This window comes from Watersipora subatra, chromosome 8 (assembly GCF_963576615.1).
Source record: "Watersipora subatra chromosome 8, tzWatSuba1.1, whole genome shotgun sequence".
In the NCBI taxonomy this organism is placed as follows: Eukaryota; Metazoa; Bryozoa; class Gymnolaemata; order Cheilostomatida; family Watersiporidae; genus Watersipora; species Watersipora subatra.
In genome coordinates, this window is record NC_088715.1 from 53,446,897 (window position 1) to 53,457,323 (window position 10,427).

Consider the following 10,427-nt stretch of genomic DNA (forward strand, 5'->3'; position numbering starts at 1 on the left):
ATCCAGGAGCTATATAAGATCACCTTAGAATCGACTAAAAGCATAGCACCTGAAAGTCTTTTGCTGTGCAGTTACTCATATGCTTATTGCATTATTGACTGTACCATTGCACATTTGCTGCAAAATATATACTTGTTTGCTTTGTACACAAGTGGTCTGATTCTTGGGGAGCAAGTAGAGAAACTTATTCAATTTATTTACACTGGCAGTGATTTCTGGGTATGAGTAACAGTTCAATAGTTTAAGCTATCTAATATTTTAACTCTGGCATGGTTGTTCTCATGTTTTAGGTTCTTCCTGCTCTCTGCAACAATCTATGGCATCATTTCATTTATTGCTGGCTTTTTCTATATTCTTCCATTCTCCATGGCTCTACAGATAGCTAGGTAATAACTTCAACGCTCTAAACCCTACAAAAAAGTTGTTTGGTCTTGATTTGTTCATTAGATGCCTTATTACTTAGTTGAATTATTTTGCATATGTCTTATGAGGCTGTCTAAGTTTTTAAGTATTTTACAGTTTCTTTTTCTATAGGTGGAGTATGTTTTGTATTTTGTTTAGAATAGTGAACTATTAAGAACAATTAAAACAAACAAATCGTATATGGTTAATGTGAAAATTTATTCAAACATTTTTTGCAACCGTTTGAAGATTTTAGCTGTGATAAAGGTAAAGATTGATAACCTTTTTAGACAGATATAGTTTATATAACCTGAACAAATGCTAGAATGTCAAGATGACCTTGACTTGGCAACTTAAAATTTAGATGGCAACAGGCAAGGGCAGAACATAACATTAGAGACATAATGATAGACGGTTAAGTTTATACCTGGTCCAAAGACGTTTTCATACTAAAACATTTTTGGCACTTCTCGGAAAGTCTAATTTAATTTCAGAAATGCTTTAAAAATTAATCGGGCATCAATAATAAGTGCATGGTGCAAAATTCCTAACACCCCTAAAATTTGCAATAAATCATAGCAATCACCTAATCAGTCATTAGTCAATAAGCCAGTCAGTCAGCCAGTCAGTCAATTGGTCAATCAGTCAGTCAGTCAGTCAGTCAGTCAGTCAGCCAGTCAGTCAGTCAGCCAGTCAGTCAGTCAATCAGTCTGTTGGCTTCAGCTAGATTGCTTTAACTGATTAAAAATTTGAAATAATTATTGTTGTATACAATTTGTTTATTTGTGGTTGCTGTAAGTTGACCGATAGCATAAAACTAATAAATTATCTAAATTTGTGAGTTTTTAAAATCTTTAGCTAGTCAGCAGAGTGGTAATGTTTTTGTGTTTAAACTCATCTGGGCAAAAAGGTGAACTGGAACATAATGTTTTCAGCAATAAAGTGCTTGACACTGTGTGATAGCAATAAATCAGATAAGCAATACACTATGATAAATTATAGGATGGGTTTGGTGAATTTGCAAGTAATAGACAGCCTTAAAACAATTAGTTTTGAGCTGTGTTTACAACAGCCAATTTTCAAACAGAGTTTTGGTTGTGAATAGCAATACAATTTTATGGGAGTTATTGGCCCGGGTTTAGATGAAGAGTGGGCAGTTTTGCCATTTTTTGCAGGCTCTGATTAAGTCATCTGATACACTTTTAGTGAGTCAAAATTTACGCTAACACAAATTTTTCTTACACGTTTTTTTGCAAAAGTTTCTATTGAATTGAAAAAAAATTTTTCCTGCTTATTTTATGTTTAATTATGGATAACTACAAAAAAACATTTGTTGCTAACATAAACTCCTTCCATTATTATTGGTGCGACATAATCATGTGAGCAGATGACTCAATTCTTTTGTCTTTGTGATAATAGTGGAACATGAGCTATTATTCTGTTAATAGCGCCCTTTAGGGATGCTATTAACAGAATTATAACTATTAATATACACAACAGGATGCTATGCTATCACCACACCAACAACATATGCTATCAACCAACTTGATGATTATGTTATGGTGGCCTTCAGGAGTGCTATCAACAAAACTAGTCTTTGCATTTGAGGCTATAAAAGAAGCTGTGCACAAAATTTGAAACAAGTATGGCATTCACTTTAAATGAAAATGGTTAATTTGCCGTAAAAGGGATTTCATTGGCTGCTCAATTGGAAATTTTTCTCGAATCTTCTACCAAGCAGACCCAGCCCAATGAAATTTATCTCTTGACAAATTCCGTTTTGAGCTTATTCGAGCCTTTTTACGTGAGGCTTTTATCCAACTTGGTTAGTGGAAAAAGCGGTCTAGGCAATTAACATGAAATCAGCTGGTTTTAAAGCAGTTTTATGCAAAGTAACTCTAGTGTTGAATTTTTTAGATTAAAATAGTACTTTGTTAATATTTTTGGTCTGTTCCAAATTATCAAACTTCAAGCTAAAATTGTGCAAACTGTTTTAGCAATATTATTGTAACGGGGGTTTTGTCTCCTTTTCTATATGCTGCTTTGAACTTTTATACTGTTTAGGTTAAAAGGTTACCCTGAAGACAGTCTGCATACATATGGATTGCTGACTGGACTCATGAACAGTGGTCTCTGTTTAGGAAGCACTATCGGTCCAGTTCTGTCTGGAGTCATCTCCGACTACGCGGGTTTTCCCTGTGTTGAAAGTGTTATTGCTCTCTTAGCTACATTAATGGTTAGTATGCTTATAGTTATGTTTCACAGCATTTACGGTGGGATGTTTCTGTACGCTTTTAAATTATGAAATTATACAGAAACAAAATATTCTTATTTAAAGCTATCAGCAAAAGCATAAAAACTCACCTAAAACAACTTCTCCTAGTCAGGCCTTGTAAATACCCTAACTAGCAAAGATAATACTGTACGTAAAAGCTTTTTGGCAGCTACACAAGAAAGGGTTGTGAACTCTTGAATAGTAAGGGTCAGATTGGACTAGGTAGATGCATTAGCTTGCTAAGCAAATGTGTCATAGTTTCTGGCTAATTCTCCATTTCAAGCGTGATATTGTTTCTCTAGCAAGATAGAGTGAACACCAACACAATTGCTAGTAGTGATGGTAACCTCACACTCAACCCTTTGTTGACAAACCTCCGACTTGTAAAACAATCAGCACAACATAATGTGCATCTGCGAGTTCTACGCGAGATATAACTAAGGTGCTGGCTTGTGGAATACTGCAAGTAAGAAAAAAATAAAGATATGTTTCTGTAGAAAATGAGTTTTTGATTATTCACATAAGGAAACGGTGATTATAAAATGTTGGATAAAAAAATTGTGCCGTACAAATTTCAAATAGTTCAGTGTATACCTTAAACAGCTCTGAAAACATGAAAAGTTGCTAACCTGCAATTTTTTGATCCCAGAAAGGACCTTCTAGACTTTTCTGAAAGAAAAATAGTTTTGAGTGTTGAGTTGTCTCAGAGAGTTGTCAAAGCCTTAGTTATTAGAGTTTTGTTTTTAAAGATAGTTGATAGCTACCAGCACTACTTGGCCTAACAAAAAAAACTTAATATAAAGCTATTTATATAAAGAAAGTTACTACAGCTGCACGCTCTGAAAAAAATCAAAAAAATGACTATTCTTGAATTTTTCACAGCTGCTTTGTTGAGTGCCTAAGATCACATTTTATGCACTCAAGAATGGATCTACAAGCTAATGGCAGGAGCTGATGGGTGCTTAAATACCGCATTGAATCTGTCAATTTTACTAACTATTACCACTGCTTTTTTGCATATTATACCTAAACCCTAAAGGTGGTGTGCTGAAAAAACCAGATGGATGTTAGTTTGACAGCGCACCAAAATAAATTCATTTTGAAATAGACAACAAAAACCTTTATGCAAAGAAAAAAAATGAACATTGATTTGTTAATACACTTTTTTGGTCTACATGGATGCCATTTGATTGAATTATGGTATAGAAAATGTGAAAAGCTTATCTTGTAAAAAGCGTACCGTACTGCATGCAAATCGCCTAAGAACATCAACAGTTACTATTATTGACATTAAAAATCTGCAAGTACCTGAGGATTATGCAAAGCGCCTTTAACCATGAATGCAAAGTTCATCACAAGTATATTACAGTTACAAAAAATCCCATTAGCATACTCTACAAAACCAGCTCAATGCCTGAAACTAAATCGCTACAAGCAATGCCTACACAACGTTGGTAACAAATTACCCAGCAAGCATAACATGGTGGAATAGATATTCCATCAAGGAAAGATATATAGCAATTTGCAAGTTTCTGATCATGCACAGTGCGCAGTATCCTATAACCAACATTTCCTGGCTGTGTTGCCCTTTGGTAAAAAAGATGGTGGAAGGGGAAGGCTTAAAATGTGCAACAGACAGTAAAAGAAGAATAGAGCTTTTAAGCCGAAAGAGCCTTCATGATTAAAACTGACAAGTTTCTAGCTCCGCTAATGGCTATATTCTATAGCAACAGACAATTCCTCTCAATATCTATAGCAATAAAACTACACACTGATGATTAGGCACCTGATTAGCACACCAAACATTTCCACTGCCCCTACTGCTGGCAGACATTCGAATTCTACACTCTCCACCAGACCTATTTGCGACTGGACAATGATGACTGTCGAATGAAGCAGATCAAAATGAGTGATAATGCACAGCTCATAATGCAAAAAAAATGGGAGCAAAGAAAAATTAGCTCAATTCAACGTACTCAAAACAGTCACTAACTACTTTACATAGTGCATAACACAATGCATAGCGGCAAGCATGGCCAAATGTAATTTAAAACGAAATAGCATGAAATTTCACATACACAAATGTGAAAAACCTTGATATATGCAATATAAAATATTTCACAATGATCTACATGAAACAGTTAAATATGAGTCCAAAATAATCACAACACAGAAGCATGGGCTTCTAAGGATGCAAGTCTAAGCATAAATCTATAACATTAAAATGATTTTAGATGCTGACTGTGCAAGGATGCACCAGAGCCTGTTTGATGTATATTCAGTGGTGCAAACAGCCAGCAAGCATTGAATACACAAATCAGCATATTCCTAAAACAAATGTAGCTTGAGGAAACCTTCTTGAAAAGTATGGCTGCAACAAGTCCCACATTGGCAAGTCGCTTGTTATAAAGTCAACAAGATGGCCATGATATGCTGCTTTAGAATTTCTACACTCAGACATGCAAGCACATTTTGGGAAAACATATATGTGTTGTGTTAGTAAACAAGAGGAGCAAGAGAACTATTATTACAGATGTAACAGTACCTAGTGACTACAACATAGCAAAAACAACAGGAAGTATACAAATATATTTCACATAAAAAAACATTAAAAAATGCTGGCATAAAAACAGTGTAATTCTCTAAGTCATCAGAGCATTGGGTGCCAAGTTATCCACAGCACACATCAAATTTGATTATCCACCTACCACCAGCAATCAACAGTAGAGAGTTGCTGTAAAACATGCTAAAGGGTTCGACTAGTATTTTGACAAATGCTCTCAAACTACCGTGTCTTTGTTAAGAATCCCGAACTTGAGAAGATTTACCGCCCACTTGGTTTAAAAGGAGGAAGAAAACAATTTCTTATATATAACACATTATATTTTATACTTTATTAAAGTGCACTGTATTTTATGTATTATGTCATATGAGACTCAAATATTTACATTCCCAAACTGCACATTTCTATTGCAATGTTGTGTTAATAAACACTTTGAACTCAGTGTACTGCAAAGCTGGCAAAATATTTTTTAAAACTTATGCTTGGTAAAGTAGATGGAATATTTAAGAACACAATGCTACTGGAAAAAAAATCTACTATAAACAAGAATGTTATGAAGTCAGGTATGATTATCTAGCCAGGCTTGTTTTAGAGGCAAGATTTTCAAAGTTTGCCTAAAGATTTTGGTAGCTAGGTGCTTTAGTGGCAGGTTTGGTGAGTAATTTGGACACACTAACTGTTGGTTATCTGTCAATTGTGGAAAGAGTAGTGAGGCCAAAATTCTAGCAGGTATCCACAAGAACACAAAGTAGCATCTGGAAAAGTTATGTGCTGAGAAAAACTAGTTCCATTTTCAGCATAAATAAACTTCACAACCATTTTAACAAGCAGCTTGTTAAAACTTCAAAACTGTTTAAGCGCTTAGCTTTGAAACTGGTTCTCCATAAGTTTTAAATTATTTTAACCAAAATTTGCTCATTATTTGTAGATAATCTTTCATGGAAGTCATTTGCTATATCTGAAATCAACCAATCAGCTATCAGCACTTTTAATGGAGGATAAGGTGGATGTCGAAATGGTAAAAGATAATAATGAAGACATGGTAACTAAGCAAGTAGTGGAAGCCTGTTCGGAGAGAATGAAGTCTTGCCTAGATAAATCAATAGTCAGCACTGAATCACAGCAGCCACCATATGAAGACTGAAATAACCTGCACTAACTCTGTTGTTATTATTTTTATAAATTCTGTTTATCACTTCTTATAATAAAGATATGGTATAACAAACATACCAAATATAAAAAATATGTAGTCTCATATAAAAATAGCTCTTATTTTATCAATATTTAACAGTTACCAAATTAAATATTGTTTCATACCACAGGTTACTATTCAGCTTTGCAGTGAGATGACTAACAAGAATACTACTTTTTTAAAAATATTGTCAAGTTTTAAATAACCAGTAGAAACTCTGCAAAAAATACCTTTTTTATGGCTGTTATTCAAAATTTGTCTTATAAACACAAATTAGAATCTACAACATTCCAGTATATTTGTTGTGTATATGGTGCCTGGTTGTTACTGCAGGGCATACCCAGTGCAATATACAGAACATACGCAAGCCAATGAAGCAGTCCTAGTTTTTATATATCTAAACAGTCACTTAATATGCATATCTTTCAACGATTGCTAAGTGTTACAATTCAGAAGCATGAAGCAGCTCTCCAGAAATTAATTGTCGCTCCTTTTTGTTCTTAGTGATTTTTTTCATTTTTTTCTTCTTCTCAATCAGAGTAGCAACTGGAATTCTCATCTGGTCTCTGTTTGCTGTCCCGGGCAGGTTCTGATCAATCTGGTGGTTTGGCACCAGAAGGCTCGTCAGTTGCCCATTTGGGGTGAAATTAACTTTTCTCACTCATCTATGATAGCGGTAGTTGTAGATAATTACTAAGATGCCCACACATAGTTTCTTCAGATTGAGGTTGGTCATAGTCAGAGTAGTATTCATTCACAATTTTGTAATAGTTTGTGTTTAAATTCTACAGTTTGACTCTACCAATTAAGTAATGGGCTTTCTTGCTGAGATTCTATTACAATTAATTCTTGCTCAAACCACAGTGGTTATGCCATCCGTCTTTTGAGCAAATACAGCTAACTTAGAAAAAATGTTATCCTGTAAATAGCTGTCCAACAAATACGGTTTGTCTTGCCCTTTATTGTAAAAGAAAGTATCAGGATGATTGCTAACTGTAATGAAAATGCTTGTCGTGCCAAATTTTTGTGTGGTATTTTATGTTTTGTAATAGCTTAAAATTTTGAATATATTTTACATACGGAACTAATCTTTTGCAATTACTAAGTTTGTCAAAAGTGTGTGTTTAGTTTCTACAAATTGTTAAAATATATCTCGATGAAACTACAACTTTTGGATTGTCTTTTTCAACTCATTTCACAATAGTTAGGATTGGTTTAGCAACCATTAGGTTTAGAGATCGTTGTTGATAAGGTAGGTAATTAGCTGCTACCTGGCAGTTAAACTTGCAACTGCTTTAAGAAAGATGAAGCAACTACAAATCTATAGTGTTCAATAGATGATGTGTATACAATAGTTGATGGTATTCAATGGTTGGTGGTGTTATTCAATGGTTGTTTATATTTAATGGTTAATGGGCTGACAACTTCATTTTATTTTACAATAATCTTTTTAAATTCTTACGATAGGAATCATTTAAACTGGTCAGTTTGCTATCTTTTTAACTTGCCCAATAAAACAGGCAATGAAAAGGTCTACCCACGCCTGGTTGTCACCCAGTGGTAAACATTGCCTATCATTAGTTTGTTTTATAAGGCTTAATATAGTCTGTGGTGTAGCAGGCATGCTACCATGGTAAGGAATAAATGCTCAGTTGTGCTCATCCTAACAGTAATTGGTTTCCCATACCATAGCAGTGAAACAACTCCCCCAACAGCACTAGTAAAAAATGTGACCTGATTACGAATACATCCTCTATGAGAGATCATGTCATTGGCTGTCGCTAAACTGGTCCACTTAGCAGTAGAACTGCTGTAATGTAATGGTGAGTCTCTCAAACATCTCTTAATGCTTCAATAATCAAATAGCATCATTAAAATTGATGCTTCTTAATTCATTTGTCTTTTTGAAATATACATTTCACTGGTATTGAATTCAGTATATATCAACACAGCATTCGTATTAAAAGTGTACTAGTTTTACTTAAATTTACGGCGCCAATCTGTACGATAGTTACCCTAGTAATTGAACTGAATGAAGTAAGACAATGTGTTGGTAAACTTGTCGGAGGCGCAGTAGACTCGTTTAAATTTGTCAAATAAACTTTTCGGTAAATACAAAATAAACACTTTATTACAAATTAAGGCATGGTGCTAAATCTAATGTAATCTAATTTTGGATTTTCTTCATAGACACCCAAAAGAAAAAACGGATGAGAAAATTACTATTTTAATACTTTAATAGAATACCACAATTTTGTTTTTGTTTCTTAAATTTTCATCTTTTTTGCGTAATGGATATTGCACTTCAGATTTTATGTAAGGGTAGTTATGAAATTGAAGTTATTGTGCGATGTCATTAGTAATACTATTCTTTTAATTTTACCTGGTGTAAGTCTTTAAAAAACCAAAATACTGAATTTATGTAAGATCCTAATGTAGGTCAAAATGGCATTCACACCTTGACATAATAATAGACAAGTCTTAAATTTTACAGTAGTTAATAATCCAATGTTAAGCAGAAATTATAAAAATTTTGCTCACCCACATAAGTGCCAGCTTTTAGGTAACATAGATTAGCAAAATTAATCTGTTGAAGATCTTAACATATAATATAATAATATAGTTTTTAAAACTAGTATGTACATGTAATTATTTTGTGGTTTGGCAGCAAATGGCAGTTTGCATAAGTTTTTAAAGCCATGAATAGCTTTCTCCTACTCAGTCGGAGGAAGTGTGGTAACACAATAGTTGACTGATTAAAAAAATATCAGTCTACTTTACCATTAGAACTGGCAATTAAATTTTCTGTCTTTTGGATGAAGGGCAAGTGACAAAATGTTGTCCGAAACCAATTCTTTCCGCCTCACTACCAAGAAAGATTAAAGATATAACTAGAAAAAAGAAGAACACAACTGATATAGCTGATGAAATTGGCTTTCTACTCCGTAGAACATTAAATTGAAAGTGTAAAAAATGCATTTTACTTGTGTCAGGAGTTGTTAAGTAGAAAGCTCAAAGTCAGCACTACAACCACAAACTCAGCAGAACGCTATACTTACTGACAACTAGCAGTACCTAATGATAGATTGGGATGTGTTCAAAATGGGCTAATAAACACATCATCTAACTCTTTAACAAGTATTGTCAGCCTTGGAGTTCTAAAATACAAATGACCAAGTTCAATAACATCCTACCAAATTTGAAATAATAGCTGAAGTTTAGTCAGATCTCTGAAACTGTTGGGCGGCGAAAAACCGTCAAACACTAGCAAAATTGGCATCGGATTGAGAATTTCCTCTACACACACTTTGTGTTCAGAAATATTAAACATGTCACATTGCGTAGTTTAAATTTGAAGTCTTCTCATATCAAGGTTTGACAAAGAGCCAGCTTTAAACAATATATGACTTTGGGTGAGCATCAATTCCTCACTACTACAGACCATTGCACCACTGTGAGCATACCTAAAGTTACAGTCTCCTATTTCTACTGACCTATATGTTCTCTCACACCTGCAACCCTACTTTACCAAGTACAAAAAAACTATGTTAATACAATTAAGCTATTTAAGCTAATTCAACCACAAAGCTAATTTTTTGATTAACTCCAGCAGCTGATATAAGCGTGCAGCTCATAGAAAAAATAACTGCTTTGGCGAATCTGGAATTTTTTGCTTTTCTATGCCGATGAAATAATGGCCTTTTTCAAAGATTTTGATTCGCAAATCTAATGAGGCTCCACGTTACAACAACTCTGACAAATTTAAAACTTAAGCCAAACATGTGTGAGCTGCTGCAGAAAAAGGGCACGTATTTTGAGCATATTCTTAGATGCTATGTCAAGACTTCCACAACTGTGTGAACAAGTTCACTGCAATCAGCTGCAAATTTTTGATGCTTTTTGAAGACTTTTTATGCTTTTAAAAAAGAACTATCCAAGAAAATGACTGCCTGTTATAAGGTATCCTAATAGTTATCCTTTACAATCTACAACCT

The 10,427-nt window shown here is 34.1% G+C and overlaps 1 protein-coding gene across 5 annotated transcripts in view; it reads left to right on the top strand.

Annotated features, from left to right (window-relative positions):
• LOC137401558 (MFS-type transporter SLC18B1-like) overlaps positions 1 to 6,739 on the top strand; it is a 30,066-nt gene extending 23,327 nt beyond the window's left edge. For all 5 annotated transcript variants that reach the window (XM_068087978.1, XM_068087976.1, XM_068087975.1 and 2 more), the window contains 3 exons: positions 291 to 386; positions 2,467 to 2,638; positions 6,169 to 6,739. In XM_068087978.1, the coding sequence (XP_067944079.1) occupies positions 291 to 386; positions 2,467 to 2,638; positions 6,169 to 6,384 (484 nt within the window). In that variant the 3' untranslated portion in view covers positions 6,385 to 6,739. The remainder of the gene's footprint in view (positions 1 to 290; positions 387 to 2,466; positions 2,639 to 6,168) is intronic.
• The last annotated feature ends 3,688 nt before the right edge of the window (positions 6,740 to 10,427 follow it).